This window comes from Zingiber officinale, chromosome 7B, assembly GCF_018446385.1.
Source record: "Zingiber officinale cultivar Zhangliang chromosome 7B, Zo_v1.1, whole genome shotgun sequence".
NCBI classification, from domain to species: domain Eukaryota; kingdom Viridiplantae; phylum Streptophyta; class Magnoliopsida; order Zingiberales; family Zingiberaceae; genus Zingiber; species Zingiber officinale.
The window spans coordinates 17456988-17476704 of NC_055999.1; the positions used below are offsets into that span (position 1 = coordinate 17456988).

Below are 19717 nucleotides of genomic sequence, written 5' to 3' on the forward strand. Positions count from 1 at the left end.
TCACACCATTGACCACCAGATGGAGAACCGGAATCTAATCAGGTATGCTCTAAACGTGTTTCCTCAAAATGCACTATGGGCATCCATCGTGGATGCCTATAAGATTTCGAGGAATTTGTCAAAATTAAAATGATACGAACTCTTTTGTGAATTAGAGCTACACGAATATACTAACGTCAAAACTGAGAAAGGTATTGCTCTTGTTACAGGAACGTCGAAAGAAAAATCCAAGACCAAACCAGAACCTAAAATCGAGTCTAACCCAGAGTCAGACGATGAAGAATACCTGGTGAACTTGGTAAGGAAAATGTTCACCAGGAGAAAGAAGAAATTCACCAATAAGGATCTACAGAAGATCAACTCCACCTCCAACTTGAACAGCAAGAACGTGACATGCTTTGGATGCAACAAGAATGGGCACTACAAGACCGACTGCCCAAGTCTCAAGAAGAAGAAAGCTCTAAAGATGACTTAGGGTGAATCGTCCTCAGAGGAATCGGACAACGACTAGCCAAGACACAACAACTACCTCGCACTGATGTCGTACGGACCAGAATCGGAGAGTGAATTGGAAGACGAGTCCGAACCAGAGTCAAGCCACGAGTCTGCACTTGTTCCGAAGGTTCCGATGAGATATATTTTGATTTAAGTAAAAAGTTTTTTAAAATCATTTCATCTTTAAATAAGAAAGTAACTATTTCTGAAACTAAAATAATTGAACTAACCCAAGAAAATACAATACTTAAAGAACAAATAAAATTAAATTCAACAACTGAACCAATTCAAGCTAAAATCCTAACTCAAATTGCAAAAACTTGAGGAAGATAATTTCAGACTGAAAAATGAAATAATTGAACTAAAAGAATTACTTGAGAAATTTATAACTGGATACAAGTACCTTGACATGATACTTGGATGACAAAGAGTTGTGTACAATAAGTCCAGACTCGGATACAAGTCCAACTCAACCAACAAAATATTTATTTCTTTAGTTAACCAAAATAAAAATCAAATTAAGGCCGGGGTTCCAAAAGCGTGTCTAACCACGCAAGTAGGACTCAATCAATATTATATACCTAAAGATAAAATTCATTACATAAATCAAAATAAATCAAATGACTTTTCCTTAAATTCTAAAATTAAAACTTCAAAAATAAATACATATCAAAAGAAAAACCTTAAGTTAATTAAACCTAACTTAAATGAATACAACATAAACACAAGCTATAACCAAGTATATTACAACTATAAAATAAATCGACATAATTCCAAAACTTAAACCCAAATATTCAATAATTCAAGGGGAAGCTCCAAATTAGTTGGCACCTCCAAAAATCAATAACTTACTTAGATGGGTAATTAGGACTAGTCTAAATAGGAGCATAAGTGTAACTTGACCAACAATACTGGTGAAATTTTGGATGATAGTAAGTTAAGGAAACTCAGTCTATGCACATCTAGGAAGATATGACTTCGACCTGGTGCATTTTGCTTAGTGGAATTAACTGGAACTATCCCTTATGGATCATAACTAGTTAGACCAAGGTTTTACGCTAAGTTCAGTGGGTAGGACTATTTGGAAAACCTCGAAGGCATGATTACTCTAATAATATTTAGGTGACTCACCATAACCCAGAAGTTTATCCAAAGAATGTCTATTTGGTGAACCAAAAGCTAAACTTAAATCTAACACAAAGTTAAATCAAATCTTAAAATTAAACTTAACTTATCTCACAAAATTATATGATTCCCTGATTAAAAATATAGATTGAGTGAAATGAATAAGGATCAAAATTAAATTTTATTACATCAAAACAAATACCAATATCGATCTAAATCAAAATTGAAATTACTTTAAAAATCATTTTAGTTTAAAAATTATTTTAAAAATTACTTTAAAAATTATTTTAAAATTCTTTAAAAATTATTTTATTTTAAAAATTCTTTAAAAATTATTATAAAAATTATTTTACTTTAAAATTTATTTTAAAAATTACTTAAAAATTATTTTAAAGATTACTTTAAAAATTATTTTACTTTAAAAATTCTTTAAAAAATATTTAAAAAATTACTTTAAAAATTATTTTACTTTAAAAATTACTTTAAAATTATTTCAAAATTACTTTAAAAATCATTTTACTTTAAAAATTATTTTAAAAATTACTTAAAAATTATTTTAAAATTATTTTACTTTAAAAATTCTTTAAATTATTTTAAAAATTACTTTAAAATTTATTTTAAAAATTACTTAAAAATTATTTTAAAATTACTTTAAAAATACATATAGAGAGATAACTAAATGGGACTGCTCCCTTCAGCTATCGGGCATAAAGACTCTATGTGCTCTCGTAAATTTGGATCAGTGGACTGGTCTGAATAATAGTCGACTGATACCTTACATTCACTCACATTCATTCTCTCCGGAGTCGCCCTTGAAGCCCTCTTCCTCAGTCTTCGTCAGTCAGATGCATTCGAGCCCGCGACTCCTTTCCATGCACCCTTCGTGTTACCTTGATGTATGCTTCCCTCGACTTCACTCCATTGCTCCTCGTCGAACGGTTTCTCAGATACACCATCCTTCATCGATCTTCAAAGACCTGAACCATATGATGAGATTTTCCCAAACTTAACTGCACTAAGTTCTTCATGTGTTTCACCAAGTCCTATACGACTAAAACATATATGATCCGGATACAGGTTAGGATATATGAGGGAGGGGGCATTTGGATCATTTCACACATTAGGGTTTTAGTGCTTTTAAAGAAGCACTGTTCATAGGAAACGAGGGAGGGGGGATTCGTGCTGGGGGAGCCTCCAGGAGCAAGTATCTTCTTCCTCCCTCTCGGGCTTCTCGCCGGCGCTGATGTCGGTCGTCGGCCTCCGCCTCCTCTCCTCTCCCGCCGGCCGCAAGCAGCTCCTCTTCTCCCTGCTTACGCGCGCTGCCGCGAGCTCTCTCACCTTCGCCACTTCGCTCTTCGACGGCCCTCGCCACGGCTCCTCTTCTCCTCCTCGTGATGCTTCCACCATACGGGCACGACGCCGCCTCCCGCGGCTTGCGCAGCCTCCTGCGGCCAACGTCGCTGCCTCCAACAGTCGGCGCCGCCTCCTGCGGCCGTTGCCTCCTCCTTTCTTAGCCGCTGCCACCTTCTCCCGCAATCGATGCCGCCACCTCCGGCAGTCGCTACTGCTTCCAACAGGAGCCAGCCGTTGCCGCTGCCTCCGGTGGGTGCTGCCGCCCCCGGCGGCCATCACCGCTGCCTTACGCCGCCTCCGGTGGCTACGGATGCCACTGTCGACGCTCCTAGTGGGCATCAACTCTTCTTCCAGTGGCCACCGGAGCTTCCTATCGCTACCGCCGACGCAGACGCCTACAGCGGGTGTCGCCTCCAGCGATAGCTGCTGCCACCGCTCCTTCCGGCACCCACCGCAGCCTATAGTGGCTGCGAGTGCCGCTGCCGACGCCTCCGGATAGCCTCCTCCGTCGCCCTCCGGGCAGGCGCCATTCGAGCGCTCAGGTATCGTACTATTTGTCTATTACGGCCTGTGAGCCGATATGGTGTCCGACCCTCGAGCCGCTATGGTATTTCGGCCTGTGAGCCAATAGAGTGTCCAGCCCTCGAGCCGCTATGGTATTTCGACCTGTGAGCCAATAGAGTGTCCGGCCTTCGAGCCGCTATGGTATTTCGGCCTATGAGCCAATAGAGTGTCCGACCTTTATGCCACTGTTGTATTCCGACCGCCGTCTGAGTGCTCAGTTGGATCATGCGTCGTCTTACGGATCCATATCGCGTCCGAGCTTGAGCTTCCAGAGCCAGCTACTCACCTGGTGGACTTTTATCTACTCATCAGGGCCACGACAATCCGATTAGCACCACGATCAGTTCATCCATCCATCCAAGGGCGCCCCCGGGGCCAGGGTACGTTCCTGTATTCATATCTCATTTACGTCATTATTCTACTATTCATTTATTCGATTGCTTATGCATTATTGGGATCCACCTCGAGCATCGGGGAACCAGAGACCGGGGTGACCCGGTCGATGGCTACAGGTGTTGTTGACCAGAGGATTCCGGGTGACTTGGTCAACACAGGAGACAACTCACCATCCGGGTCACATCCGGGTCATGGAGATGCGGTCAACATTCTGGACACGTCATTCCGGCAGGTTCGTCTTCTCAGCTTCCCGACAGGATCAAATTGGCGCCGTCTGTGGGAACACACCTGGTTTGGAACGTGAAGACGGGTGACCCAGAAAGTTTCGCCATCCTCATGGCCTTGATGAGTTTCAACGAGTATATCGTATCCTCCTCACTCCACGGGTATTCGGGAGTCGAGAAATTGAGTCAGATCCTTGGCTGGTCGGCAGGTCGGTTTTTCAGTTATATTCTCTTTCGGTCATAAAATTTATCATAGTTTCTCGAGCGAAGACCCCGTGTCGATCGGCCGGGCGTCTATTATCCGAGCCACTGACTCGATTTTCAAGACCCCGCGCTGATCAGCCAGGCGTCTATTATCCGAGCCACTGGCTCGATGTCGAAGACCCCGTGCCGATCAGCCGGGCGTGTATTATCCGAGCCACCGGCTCGATGTCGAAGACCCCGTGCCGATCGGCCGGGCGTTTATTATCCGAGCCCCGAGCTCGTTGACGAAGACCCCGCGCCGATCGGTCGAGCATCTATTATCCGAGCCACCGGCTCGATGTCGAAGACCCCGTGCCGATCGGCCGGGCGTGTATTATCCAAGCCACCGGTTCGATGTCGAAGACCCCGTGCCGATCGGCCGGGCGTTTATTATCTGAGCTCCGAGCTCATTGACGAAGACCCCGCGCTGATCGGCCAGGCGTCTATTATCCAAGCCACCGGCTCAATGTCGAAGACCCTGTGCCGATCGGCCGGGCGTGTATTATCCAAGCCACCGGTTCGATGTCGAAGACCCCGTGCCGATCGGCCGGGCGTTTATTATCCGAGCCCCGAGCTCGTTGACGAAGACCCCACGCCGATTGCCCGGGCGTTTATTATCCGAGCCTCGAGCTCGTTGAGGAAGACCTCGCGCCGATCGGCCGGGTGTTTATTATCCGAGCCCCGAGCTCGTTGACGAAGACCCCGCGCCAATCGGCCGGGTGTTTATTATCCTAGCCCCGAGCTCGTTGACGAAGACCCCGCGCCGATCGGCCGGGTTTGAGTTATATTTGAAGACCGTCGAGCGGCGACGTTAAACCCCAGAGTTGAACCGGCGACTATAAAATCCCGGCTTGAAGACCGTCGAGCGGCGACGTTAAATCCTAGAGTCGAACCGGCGACTATAAAAACCCCGGCTTGAAGACCGTCGAGCGGCGACGTTAAATCCCAGAGTCGAACTGGTGACTATAAAAACCCCAGCTTGAAGACCGTCGAGCGGCGACGTTAAATCCCAGAGTCGAATCAGTGACTATAAAAACCCCGGCTTGAAGACCGTCGAGCGGCGAGGTTAAATCCCAGAGTCGAACCAACGACTATAAAAACCCCGGCTTGAAGACCGTCGAGCAGCGACGTTAAATCCCAGAGTCGAATTGGCGATTATAGAAGCCCCGGCTGGAAGACCACTTCATGGACTAGTTCATCGGATATTCTATCTCCCCCGTTCAGGGGTTGAGTGGTCATCACTGGTCGGAGACCAGCTTATCAGATATTCTACCTCCCCCGTTCGGTGTCGAGCAGTCTTAACGAACATCTATCTCCCCCGTTCGGGGTTGAGTGGTCATCACTGGTCGCGGACCAGCTTATCGGATATTCTACCTCCCCCGTTCGGGGTCGAGCAGTCTTCACGAGCATCTATCTCCCCCGTTTTAGGTTGAGTTGTCATCACTGGTCGCGGACCAGCTTATCGGATATTCTATCTCCCCCGTTCGGGGTCGAGCAGTCTTCACAAGCATCTATCTCCTCCGTTCGGGGTTGAATGGTCATCACTGGTCGCGGACCAGCTTATCGGATATTCCATCTCACCCGTTCGGGGTCGAGCAGTGTTCATGAGCATCTATCTCCCCCGTTCAAGGTTGAGTGATCTTCACTGGTCTTTGACTAGCTTCGGATATTCTATCTCCCTCGTTCGGGGTCGAGTGACATCTATCTCCCTTGTTTGGGATCAAGCGTTCATCACGAGCCTCAAACCGTTCATCGGGTATTCTTTCTCCTCCGTTCGGGGTCGAGCTTATCAGATATTTTATATCACTCATTCGTGGTCGAGCTTATTAGATATTTTATATCACCTATTCGGGGTCGAGCTTATCAGATATTTTATATCACCCATTCGAGGTCAAGCTTATCAGATATTTTATATCACCTATTCGGGGTCTAGCTTATCAGATATTTTATATCACCCATTCGGGATCGAGCGATTATTATTGGTCTCGGGCCAGGTTCAATTATTTCATCTCCCCCGTTCGGAGTCGAGCGGTCGTCACTGGCCCCGAACCAGCTTATCAAATATCTCGTCTCCCCCATTCGGGGTCGAGCGCTTCTCACTGGTCACAGACCAGTTTATAAGAGCATCTATTTCCCCCGTTCGGGGTCGCGGAGCATATCAGAGCAGCTTATCTCCCCCGTTTGGGGTCTAACTATCTCCAATGGTCGTGAACGAGAGTATTTCCATTGGTTTCGGGCCATAATATCTCATAGGCTTTATGTCAGTTCAGCTCACGACTTTCGCGTCCATGCGTCTTCGACTCACGGGCTACACTCCAGTTCAAGTCGCAGGTGATGCGCCCGTTCAGCATCGGCCACTCAGCTTTACTCGATTGTCGGGCTAGCATTTTATGATCGCCCGTTGACTATCCTTGGTGTTGTTCGGTCAATATTCTCATAGTCGTCCGATCGATATCGCTCGGCCATCCATTCGACCACACGCTTGAACTAGGTCGCACGATCGACGCTCTTGGAGACGCCCAGTGATCTTTTATAGCCATTCGGCTAACATTTTGTGAGGCTCGATTTCCATCCTTCCGATCGCCTGGTTGGCATCTTCGTAGTCGTGCGCTTAGCATCATTCGTTCGGCATCAGTCCAGTGGCCGACATGGTATTATTTCTCGTAGTTCTCTCGGCCTTGCTACTGTCTCTCGCGCGACGCTCTTTTGATTGCTTGATTCACATTTTTTCGGGTTGTCTGATCGGTATCTTTTCGATTGCGCGCTCGATCACCCGTTTTTCTACCCGATCAGCACTATCTCCGTTGCCCGGACCACACTATTTCTCGTCGCTTGCTCGCTACTACTTGAGTCACTTGCTTGGCATCACCACAGCTGCTCGTTCGAGGTGATAAGATGAGCACAATGATCTAATTTCGTGTTCGGCAGTGATTCTGTTTTGGGACTTGGTCCAGTCAGTCAGACTTGTGCCTCCTTCGACTAGACTTGAAGGGGAGGCTTGTGATCCGGATGCAGGTTAGGATATATGAGGGAGGGGGCATTTGGGTCATTTCACACATTAGGGTTTTAGTGCTTTTAAAGAAGCACTGTTCATAGGAAACGAGGGAGGGGGGATTTGTGCCAGGGGAGCCGCCAGGAGCAGGTATCTTCTTCCTCCCTCTCGGGCTTCTCGCCGGCGCTGACGTCGGCCGTCGGGCTCCGCCTCCTCTCCTCTCCCGCCGGCCACAAGCACCTCCTCTTCTCCCTGCTTACACACGCTGCCACGAGCTCTCTGGCCTTCGCCACTTCGCTCTTCACCGGCCCTCGCCACGGCTCCTCTTCTCCTCCTCGTGATGCCTCCACCGGACGAGCACGACGCCGCCTCCCGCGACCTGCGCAGCCTCCTGCGGCCAATGCCGCTACCTCCAGCGGGACGCCACCTCCTACAGTCGCTGCCTCCTCCTTTCCCGGCTGCTGCCACCTTCTCCTGCAGCCGCTGCCGCCACCTCCGGCAGTCGCTACTGCTTCCAACAGGAGCCAGCCGTTGCCGCTGCCTCCGGTGGGTGCTGCCGCCCCCAGCGGCCATCACCGCTACCTCACGCCGCCTTCGGCGGCTATGAATGCCACTGCCGACGCTCCTAGTGGGCATCGACTCTTCTTCCAGCGGCCACCGGAGCTTCCTATCGCTGTCACCGACGCAGACGCCTACAGTGGGTGTCGCCTCCAACGATAGTCGCTGCCACCGCTCCTTCCGACACCCACCGCGGCCTATAGTGGTTGCGAGTGCCGCTGCCAACGCCTCCGGATAACCTCCTCCATCACCCTCCGGGCAGCCGCCATTCGAGCGCTCAGGTATCGTACTATGTGTCTATTCCGGCCTACGAGCCGATATGGTGTCCGGCCCTCGAGCCGCTATGGTATTTTGGCCTGTGAGCCAATAGAGTGTCCGGCCCTCGAGCCGCTATGGTATTTCGACCTGTGAGCCAATTGAGTGTCCGGCTTTCGAGCCGCTATGGTATTTCGCCCTGTGAGCCAATAGAGTGTCCGACCTTTATGCCATTGTTGTATTCCGGCCACCGTCTGAGTGCTCAGTTGGATCGCGCGTCGTCTTGCGGATCCATATCGCATCCGAGCTCGAGCTTCTAGAACCAACTACTCATCTGGTGGACTTTTATCTACTCATCAAGGCCACGACAATCCGATCAGCACCGCGATCAGTTCATCCATCCATCCGAGGGCGCCCCCCTGGGGCAGGGTACGCCCCTGTATTCATATCTCATTTACGTCATTATTCTACTATTCATTTATTCGATTGCTTATGCATTATTGGGATCCACCTCGAGCATCAGGGAACCAGAGACCGGGGCGACCCGGTCGATGCCTACAGGTGTTGTTGACCAGAGGATTCCGGGCGACTTGGTGAACACAGGAGACAGCTCACCATCCGGGTCATGGAGATACGGTCAACATTCTGGACACATCATTCCGACAGGTTCGTCTTCTCTATTTCCCGACATGATCAATATACATATCAAAATAATATAAAATCTAACTTAAACTCTTTAATACATCCATCAAAATCTATAATACCCGAAAAAACATGGATAGATTGTTCTCACATTTCTTTTTTTTTTTATTAACTGAATACAGCTGTAATTTAAAATTAATTTATACCAGATCCTTTGAAATTGGATACAAGCTTTGCATATATAGTCTTGATAGCATGTGAAGAAGAAATAGATATTAAAAAAATAATAATGTGGTAACTCATTCATATGGATTCATCGGAGCCATGCTCAGAGTTTAATAATTATCGTTCGACTATCCAATTAATTAGAGGGATAGCTTTGCTATAATAGAATAACATGTTAACTTTTGACGGGTACATATTCAAAAAAATAAAAAATTTCTCTCATCTTCTAGTAAATTGACAGTCGCTATAAGCTACTATATAATTTATCTACATTCACACAACTTAGAAAGGGATTATGACGGATGTTTGGGATGAGTATAATCATTTTTTACTATAGTAATTACCATCTCAACAATGGTACAGTGAGCGACAAGTTGTATTTTTAAATTTTCAAGTATTTAAGAATCGAATCTTAGTTTCAGCAAATTAACGGATGAATTTTCTTTAATGGGCGATTGACCTAAGAACGCAGGATTGATGGGCCACCTATTTTGAGTACTTCCTAATTTATCCTATAGTAGCTGTTGGATCGGGTGGATCGGCTAGAGCAATTAAAATTTTAAAATTCTCTTGCTTCTAGCTTAGCAAGGACATATACATTAATTAATTAAAATAAATGACATAAATATAAAGTAAGGAGACAAGATTTACTTGATTACAACCTATATTGTTATTAATCCAAGATAGTAGAAAGTTCACTAACTAACTCCTTCTTTGACAACGTCGAAGGCGAAGAAACCCTTTATAGTAGTTGGAAGTTCAAAGAAAAAATTATAGAATTATAAGAACAAGTGTGTATTGAACTGCTAGTTTTGGAGTACTATTTATATTCCCCTGAGCAAAAGTTACCATTATTGACATGACATTGGAAGTGCCTCCAAATACATCCAGGGTGCATATTATCCTCGTCACAATGGCGGTCTAATGGTTACTGTTCGTTAGAGGCACCTCCGATCAATTGAAGGTGCTTCAATTATTGTTCATCGTGCCTCCAGTCCTTTTTGCAACGGAAGCTCAGCTTAACATCTAAGGCGTCTTGAGCACTATTCATCAATCTCAACATTGACCATTTTTTTTCCTCGCGCTCGCTTGGGAAATGTTTCGGCGATCTATAGTTGAGCTCACCCGAACCCAATTTCGACTTTTTCTTAAAGCAGGCTTTCTTCCTGAGTTCTTGTCCCTTGGGCGTTCCGCGCATGTTCTTCTCGCTTTACCAATGTACTCTTCCAAAGTTCCTCAACCCTCAGAAGCACTGAGCCGTCGACTTGCTTCCTATGCCATCTTTCTCACTCGTTATATCTTCCGTTTGACTTTTTGTATTCCTAAGTTCTTGTACACTTAGACACAGGGTATCAAATATACACAAGACCTAACTTAACTCGGTTAACCACATCAAAAGTATCTCTAGGTATTTACAATAGTTGGTGGAAAATTTCTATGGGGCCGAGCGAATTACCCCTAAGATTAATCGATTTAAACTGGATATATGATGTCAACTAAAAAAATAAAAAAAAAACATTTCTAACTTATATATATTAAAAAATATCATAAAAAATATGTAAAAAAAAGTGTTTAAAAATGATAATAGATCATTCGATAAGGTGCTGCATAAATAATATGTATTTAAGACTTTTCCTCATGTTTTGAGAGATTGGTAAAATTAAAATTTTAAATAAAAAAGTTTGAATTATGGTAGATACGTAGAGAGAGATTTAAGGTTGGTAATTTAAGACCATTAGTGAAAATATAAATATATTTTTCTCTCTTAAAATAGAGCTCATAATTAATGATATAGATATATTTTTTAATATAAATATAAATTTTTAATAAAATTATTAGTAAATTATTTTTTTGAAAATAAATTTAATAGATTAAAAAAATATACAAATGACTATAATTAAATTAAAATTCTAAGTTAATTAAATATTAAATGAAAATTAAATTTTAATATGATTAAAATCATAAATAAATTAATATATTAATTATAAATAAATTAAATTAAAGATCGTAATAATTAAAATATTAAATAAAAATTATATAGAAATATTAAATAAAATAATAATAAATAAAAATATATAATTTATAATACACAGTCTATAAAAATAATTATAGATAGATTTATTTTATCGCATAAAATAGTCTACTTTTAGGACTATAAAAAAAATTATATAGAATATGCACTTAGGTAGAGCACTGACCTCTTGTTTGCTTTTGTTTTTTTGCATTTTTTTACTAAAAAAGTGGTCACTTGTCTTAGGCGTAAATTATGGATAAAAGATGATCTATTACATGGATTAATTTATTATAATGGACCTTATCTATTAAATAGGTTTGGTCTATCATAATTTATCAATTTATAATGAACTATAGTGAATCATTCTCTAGCCTATAATTTGTGGATCAAGGATCCGTGCTCCCACTTACCTACATTGATAGAAAGTAATGACCTCTATTTGAAAAATAGATGGAGTCATTACTCCCCATCAATACATGCAAGTGGTCCTCCTCTAATTTGGAAAACGCGGATCATAAGATATGGACTATTTAGAATATCCATATTAGTTTCTCTATTCAAATACATAATTTAAGATAAAAAAATTATTTTATTAAATTTAGATATCCATTTTTTAATATACTAAATATCAATTTTTTTATTTTTTTCTCTCGTTTATAATATTTAGAGAATATAATTAATTTCTTAAATTTATAGAAATATTATATAAATATATAATTTAGAGAATGAATAAATTAGTTTATGTAAAAAAATTTTAAATTTTTTTATCTAAAATTTAGAATAAAATTTTTAAATAGGGTATACCACAGCTAGACTTTAGCAAGCGCATTAATTATAAACGTTTGTTGTATTAAATGCTCGGAGTAAATGAAGTAACAGGACTGCTCCAACTTATTAAGGTTTATTTTCCTAGAACTTTTATTATTTAAAAATAAACGGAAATTATATATTTTGAAAATTAGTAAATCTAAATGCTTAGAATATGGTAAGCTAGAAAATAAATTTAAAGAATTTAATAAATATATATATCATCTTAGAAATATAATTAATTAATTAATTAATTAATAATACAGAGAAATAATTTCCAAAAACTAAATATGAAAATTAATAAAAAATAATATAATTAACTCATATTTAAATGTAATATTATGTAGACATCCTTAATAATAATCCTAAAAATTATATAAAAAAAAAATCTATTTTAATGGGTAAGATTCAAATCCTTTAATACTGTCCTTCAAAACTACTATTGAAATTTCAAAACCATTGGAATATGATTTATTTAAGAGGGATATTTACCAAAGCACACCCTCACCTTTTGAATTTATCAAAATGCGGTCAGATTGGTATTTTGCTTAACGATATCTGTCTTTGGATCTTCTTTTCTATTATACCCTCAAAGTTTGGAAAATATTCCATTGGCCCAAAGTTTTTGAAGCGGTTCTACCTTACGAAGGTCCTCCCGTCAATCTCCATTTCTTTTTCACCTTGAAGTCTGGCGTCCTGCCACGCTACACTGACCGGACCACTCCATTCCTCGGTTCGTTTCCTCCTTTTCCTTGTCTTCCACTGACCTCTCTCTCTCCTCTCTCTCTCTCTCACACACACACACACTTTCTTATGCATTTACGATTTTTTGTCCCACGGGATTATCTCGGCTAGTAAAGGCGTAGAAATTTACCACTGAGAACATGGGTTCGAGTCCGCAGGGTAACGGGGATTTATTCTCTATCCCTGTGTAAAAAAGTCTCGGCCCACTGCATACTTACCACCGAGCTACCGTGATTTACCTCCCTCGTGATGACCCTGGGCAGGGTGCGGCGGGGACCCTGAGGGCGAGGGTTTCGCCTTTTTTTGCCACTTTCTTATGCATTTAACAGCTCGGTAAGCGCAGGAGCACAAGGTGTAGCTGTGTAGATTTTTCAGTTTCTCTTCCCAAACCAAAGCCCGTATCGTTTGCTTTGCTAGGAAGCTGGTTTCTTGCTGCGTTCTCTGGTAAAGCTCTCTCTTTCCTCCGTTTCCTACTTCCGAACCGCAAAAATATCTCATCTTTGAGCTGCGGGATCCTTGATCTGAGCTCAGTGAACGCATCAGACATGAAAAGCGTCAGTCTTGGAGTGATTTTCCTTTTCTCCTCCCTTTTCCTGCTCGGCGAATCCGGCTCTTCGTCGTTGAACGACGATATCCTCGGCCTCATCGTCTTCAAGTCCGGCCTCGAAGACCCCCAGTCAAAGCTCTCGTCTTGGAGCGAGGACGACGAGAGCCCCTGCAACTGGGACGGCGTCCGATGCGGCCCGAAGTCGAACCGCGTCACCGAGCTCAACCTCGACGGGTTCGGCCTCTCCGGCAGGCTCGGTCGCGGACTACTCTGGCTTCAGTTCCTCCAGACGCTGTCGCTTTCCGACAATAACTTCTCTGGTAGCCTTAGCGCTGATTTCCTCCGCCTCGAGAGCCTCCAATCGCTGGATCTCAGCGCCAACAATCTCTCCGGCGCGATCCCTGACGGGTTCTTTGGGCAATGTGGGTCCATTCGCGACATCTCCCTGGCGAAAAATTCCATCTTGGGGAAGATTCCGGCCGACGTCGGCGCCTGCTCCACCCTGTCAGCGCTCAACCTGTCGGCGAACCAGCTCTCTGGCTCTTTGCCCAGTCAAATTTGGTCTTTGAATGCGTTGAGGTCGCTCGACCTCTCGTACAACTCTCTGGATGGCGAGATTCCCGCTGGAATTAGTAAAATGCTCAATCTGAGGGCTATCAGTTTGAGAGGCAACAAGCTCATCGGCAGGTTGCCAAACGATACCGGAGACTGCTTACTGTTGAACTCCATAGATGTAGGAGAGAACCAGCTTTCTGGAGACCTCCCTGAATCCATGAGCAAACTCTCGACTTGTTCCTACGTGAGCTTGAGTTCAAACTCTTTCTCTGGGGAAGTTCCAGCATGGATTGGACAAATGAGCAGTCTTGAAACCCTAGATTTGTCCGGGAACCAGTTTTCCGGCTCAGTTCCAAGCTCATTGAGTAATCTCCAACACCTGAAAGTGTTGAGGCTTTCTGAAAATAGCTTCAACGGCACCATGCCAGATTCTCTGGCTGCCTGTAGGAGCTTGCTGGAAGTGGATTTTAGTCGGAACTCATTGACGGGGAATCTTCCGGCATGGGTCTTCGAATCAGGATTTGAGCAAGTTCTGTTATCAGGGAATAAACTCACTGGACCCATCGAGTTTCCTCCAGTTACAGACTCAACTCTCCAGAATTTGGATTTGTCTAACAATGATTTCTTCAGCAAATTTCCAAAGGAAGTTTCGAATCTTAGAAGCTTAACATTCCTTAATCTATCTTACAACTCACTATATGGTTCCATACCAGCAAGTTTGGGTGAGCCGAAATCTCTCCAAGTTGTAGATGTTAGCGGAAACAGGTTAAGTGGAAAGATCCCCGAAGAAATTGGCCTGGTAACACTCCTCAAGGAGCTGAGGTTGAAGAAGAATTCTCTCACTGGAGAAATTCCAACTCAAATAGGAACTTGCTCTTCACTTTCATATTTGTAAGATTCTCATCTCTTCTTTATTTGTTGATCGACGAAGCAAGTTTGTGTTCACTGAGCTTAGCATTTCTGATCTCTACTTCTAATTGTTGTTCATTGGTTGAATTGTTCATGCAGAGATCTTTCTCAAAACAATCTTACTGGTGCTATTCCTGAAGCATTGGCTGCTCTCACCGATCTCCAAGTTGTTGATTTATCCCTCAATCAACTCTCAGGAGCCATTCCTAAGCAACTCTCCAATCTCCCCCACCTCCTTTCCTTCAACATCTCCCACAACCAACTCTCCGGAGAACTTCCCGCCGGAAGTTTCTTCAACAAAATCACTCCCTCCTCTGTATCAGACAACCCGGGACTTTGTGGCTCAGTTGTCAACATCTCTTGCCCTGCAGTCCTCCCAAAGCCCATTGTACTTAACCCCAACTCCTCGTCGCCAGACTCAGCATCCAACATGTTTTCGCCGGGCAACCACAGCCACAAGAAGATTGTTTTAAGTATCTCGGCTCTTGTTTCCATTGGAGCTGCTGCTGTGATCGCAATAGGTATCATTACAGTTACCGTTTTGAATCTCCGTGTTCGTGCTACTACCTCCAACTCCGCAGCAGAATTAGCTCTCTCCGATGAATATCTTAGCCATTCTCCTGCCACTGATACTAACTCTGGTAAGCTTGTCATGTTTGCTGGTGGTGATCCTGAATTCAGTGTTGGCGCCCATGCTGTGCTGAATAAGGACTGTGAGCTTGGCCGTGGAGGTTTCGGTTCTGTTTATAAGACAATCCTCAGAGATGGTCGATCTGTGGCAATAAAGAAGCTTACAGTCTCAAGTTTAGTGAAGTCACAAGAAGATTTTGAGATGGAGGTCAAAAGGCTAGGGAAAGTGAAACATCCAAATCTTGTGGCCCTTGAAGGCTACTACTGGACTCCTTCACTTCAACTTCTTATATATGAGTTCGTATCCGGTGGCAGTCTTCACAGACATCTCCATGAGTGCTCTACCTCAAACACCCTATCGTGGCAAGAGCGTTTTGATATAATTCTTGGCATTGCAAGAAGTTTATCATATCTCCATCGGCTCAAAATAATACACTACAACCTAAAATCGAGCAACATTCTCCTTGATGGTGCTGGTGAGGCAAAGGTAGGGGACTATGGATTAGCAAAGCTACTGCCAATGCTGGATAGGTATGTGCTTAGTAGCAAGATACAGAGTGCCCTCGGTTATATGGCACCAGAATTTGCTTGTCGTACAGCGAAGATCACCGAGAAATGCGATGTGTATGGATTTGGAGTGCTAGTGCTTGAGATACTGACAGGAAAGAGGCCAGTGGAGTATATGGAGGATGATGTGGTGCTGCTTTGTGACAGGGTGAGGGAGGCATTGGAGGATGGAAGGGTGGAGGAATGCATCGATGAAAGACTTTGCGGGAAGTTCCCTGTCGAAGAGACTCTTCCGGTGGCAAAATTGGGACTGATATGCACCTCTCCGGTACCATCTAGCAGACCCGATATGGTTGAAGTAGTGAACATATTAGAGATGATCAGATGCCCTCAGGATAATCAGGAAGAGGAGCTTTCTTGATGGTTTAATCCAGAATCCATTCTTACATAAATGAGTTTCGTTAGATACTTAAAACGATGAACTAGCATGGTAGATGGATTTGGTTTGCAAGAAATGGGAGTGCAAAAAAGAAGGCCTAGCTGTTAGAGGGATAGCTTAACTAACAACCTGCCTGCAAGAAATCTATGTGAAAGTTAAATCGATGTTTCGCATTTCCTTATATCACTAGTATTAGTGTGCTGCTGCAAGGTAGATTACATTCACTAGGTTCTTATATGCATAACCTTCTGAAGTTGCGTTTTACCTTTCATGCTTCTTCGCTTTCATGTCATTTACTGATATGCTATGTTTCTTAGAAGCAGGCTGGGTAAAAAGACAATCTGCAACTCTCTTATGTCAGTGTGTTTTGAATGTAATTTTAAGCGTCTTTTCTAGATTCCAGGCTTCAAAATCTTTCTATGCATGATATTCCTACTACAAAACTATAATTATTTAGTCACTTTTAACAATTTTACAGTTCTCTCATCCTTATGGTTTGTAATGTATTCTTAGTTTTCTATTGTAATAATTCTACAGATCTCTAAGTCACTAGGGGCTTTTAAGTTGCATGTTTAAATTGCAATATTTCCATGCTCTTGCAAGTAGATGTCTTGAATTTGAGTTGATAGCAAGCTTCTTCTGACAACAAAGGCAAAAGCAGCAGTGCAAAGGGTTTCTACTGAGATCCCTTCACTTTAGTAAGAAAAAGAAAGGGACAGTTCATTAGTAAAAAAACATGAGCACTTGGGAGTGGCATGTAGAATCAAGTATGCACGGTGATGATGATGTTGCACTAGTATCATTTTTCTTTTCAAACTCATGCACTTGTGGAGGCTTGGAAGTGAGAGATCCATCACATGGGAGAAGTTAAGTGTTCTGACATGATTAGGGAGCTTCTCCAAACGTTCAATAAAAAAAAATTAAACCAACCCCACTAAACCTGCCAATCATGTTGTTATCTAGGGAGCATGTGTGGGTGTAAAGATACTTCAAAACAAAGTTTTAGTTGTGTGAATCTCCATTAGTAAAATGATTATAAAATATATTGTGAAAACCCTAATCACTTGTACTTTTCATGACTGGACCACCTAAATAAAAGAGAGGCAATGCTCTATTAAATATGGGGTTTATAAGATTTTGGAGGGTAGCCATTGTTGTGCAAGTATGAGAAAGGATCCATGCAGGTCCTTTTCATCACATTCTTATCTCCATCTCCTCAGCTGGAAGGAATAATGCTGGTGAAAGCAGCACAAACAGCTCACATTTTGGGATTTTGTGTGCCAAATAAAGTGAGTTGGTGGTGTGAGTTCCAACTTCAAGAGGGATTGAATAAGTTCAAAGGTCCCCAACAACTGGAAATGATTACTAAAGGCATCTCTGTCATGTTCCTTTTGTTTATATCTCACTAACAATGGTGATTCTCCTCCACACACCTTTTGAGTTTGGATAGAGTGGGATAATGGGCACTGCTGCAATAGGTTTAGACCTCTCTCCTATTAGCAATTTATGGCCTTATATAGATGTTTGCATTTAAAATAGTCATTTTTGAAACTCAAGCTCATTTTGATAAAAGATGAAAAAAAATTGAAGTGCAATTTAATGGAAAAAAACAATGATGGGAGCCATGTTATATATATGTTTGCTATATATGATGCAGCAAGGTGGTAGTAACCATTTCAGGTTCCAACATAGTGGTTATATTGTCTCATGGTGTAACCTTTTGAATTTTGATGTTGAAATTGTTGTGGTAAGAGAGCACTAATACAGTAATATGTTTGCAATAAAAAAAATAAGCATGTAATAAACTTGTAAATAAAAGAGTAAGGTCGAGAAATTATTATCTCCGATTGAAGCGTCGACGTACCGATTGTTTTTAGAGAATTTATTATCACCCACGGTGCAAAGGCTCTCCGACAAAATTCTTCCAAGATCCAACAACCACTCGTGTCGTCTGTAGGTACACTCTAAGACAAAGGTTGCACACAAAAGCGTACGCACACAAAGAGGGAAGAAGGAGAAAAGCAGACTGTTCGAGAGATATTGAACAAGGAACAGAGGCGCAACATTTATTCACTTCGAAGCAGTGCTTACTGCTTCGCCAATGAACAAAAGCGTCGATTCCGTCACACGAACCAAAGCGTTGGTTCGAAGTGACAACCAGGCCGCATGAGGCACACGAGCTGGGGATTTCCATCCCCCTGCGCACGATGATCGCGTGCGTCGGCCCGGTTTATGGATTTCCAACTCAAACCCCCCGAAACCACTTGATTTGGGCTCGGCCCGCGCATGCATGTAGGTCCCCTTAACCTTGCTAAGCAATGATGGAAAGGATCCATATATAAGGTTTTCCAACCTTCTTAGCTTAGCAATGTGGGACTAAATGCATACACATATGTATTATCATAACAACTAAAAACAAGAAAAATACTTTGAATTAAAAACACAAAACTCAACAGAAATTTCAGTGCGAGCCAAGGGATATAGGCCCGAGCGCATATGGCCAGATTGTTGTCTCGCGGCAACTCTTTGTCGGAATTGTCTTGCTTAGGGAAGTCCCGGGCTCTCGCCCCGCCTAAATTTTTTTTATTATCCTTTCGCACCCAAAGCGCAGCCCACCTCATTAAGTTCAAATCTCTTTTAACTCTAATTCTTAAATCCGTCCCTAATCCAACTGGCTCGAATAGGCATGAAAACTATTACTATTATTCCATAAACTAAACACATCATTTCTCTCTGATTGAGTTGGAGCATGAGCATCTCTCTGATTTTTACTTCTAATGCCCACCTCGAAAGAGCAACTGCATGTGAGAAAAATAAACAGTCGAAACTGTATCATCCAACAGTCCTTGTTTTGTTCCTCACTGAGCATAAATGACTCCCAGATTAAAAAAAAGAAAAAAAAGATAAACAATGAATAAATATTGTTGCTCCACTGATCAGGTGCTTTAGTTATGCCTTTTTTTTATGATAATATACAGTTCTGATTAAATAGTATTAAACGTTTCTTCTGTACAAACTAATACAAAAACATGAGATCTAATAATTTCCATTGTGTTTGATAGTACTCATAGAAAATTTAATATGCATGGTAGGCTCTCTATAGACTTGATGTAGTTTTTAACAATACTTCAATTGGATCCTCAGCGCATAGAAGATGATGCCTCACAGCTCAGAAAGTTAGTAGAGCAGGTGGAACAGTAGCACCACTGAATCTTCAGTGGCCAACACAATCTTCTCTCAAGAGACCTGCAAATTGTAGAGCATCACTTCATTTGATTTCTAGGAAGGAACAGAGCTTCATCAATGTTTCCATGTAAATAAAATTATATCGCTAGTGTAGAAGGGAATTTTACAATGTATCTATTGAAAGCATACAGGCGCTCTCATTTCAGCTTTTTCAGCAAACAACAGTGTTTGATCTTCCCTGTTCCTTGGTCTCACTGTGCTTTTGGTTATCTTGGTATCCCTTGAATAGACTCGATAAACTAAAAAT

General features: G+C 42.6%; 2 protein-coding genes across 2 annotated transcripts; both read left to right on the forward strand.

Moving 5' to 3' along the window:
* The first annotated feature begins 7409 nt into the window (after positions 1–7409).
* LOC122004210 (proline-rich receptor-like protein kinase PERK12) lies at positions 7410–8112 on the forward strand. Its single transcript, XM_042559132.1, has 2 exons — positions 7410–7415; positions 7525–8112. Exons 1-2 carry the CDS (start codon positions 7410–7412, stop codon positions 8110–8112), a joined length of 594 nt encoding a protein of 197 aa, XP_042415066.1.
* Positions 8113–12966: 4854 nt separating this feature from the next.
* LOC122005431 (probable LRR receptor-like serine/threonine-protein kinase IRK) lies at positions 12967–16769 on the forward strand. The gene is made up of 2 exons (XM_042560463.1): positions 12967–14630; positions 14748–16769. Exons 1-2 carry the CDS (start codon positions 13183–13185, stop codon positions 16204–16206), a joined length of 2907 nt encoding a protein of 968 aa, XP_042416397.1. The 5' UTR covers positions 12967–13182; the 3' UTR covers positions 16207–16769.
* Positions 16770–19717: the final 2948 nt, after the last annotated feature.

What these genes read in the sequence shown, in the direction of transcription:
- LOC122005431 (XM_042560463.1), top strand. Translation starts at nt 13,183, where the DNA reads ATGAAAAGCGTCAGTCTTGGAGTGATTTTCCTTTTCTCCTCCCTTTTC. An exon ending in TGCTCTTCACTTTCATATTT is followed by an intron (nt 14,631 to 14,747) that starts GTAAGATTCTCA and finishes TTGTTCATGCAG; the next exon opens with AGATCTTTCTCAAAACAATC.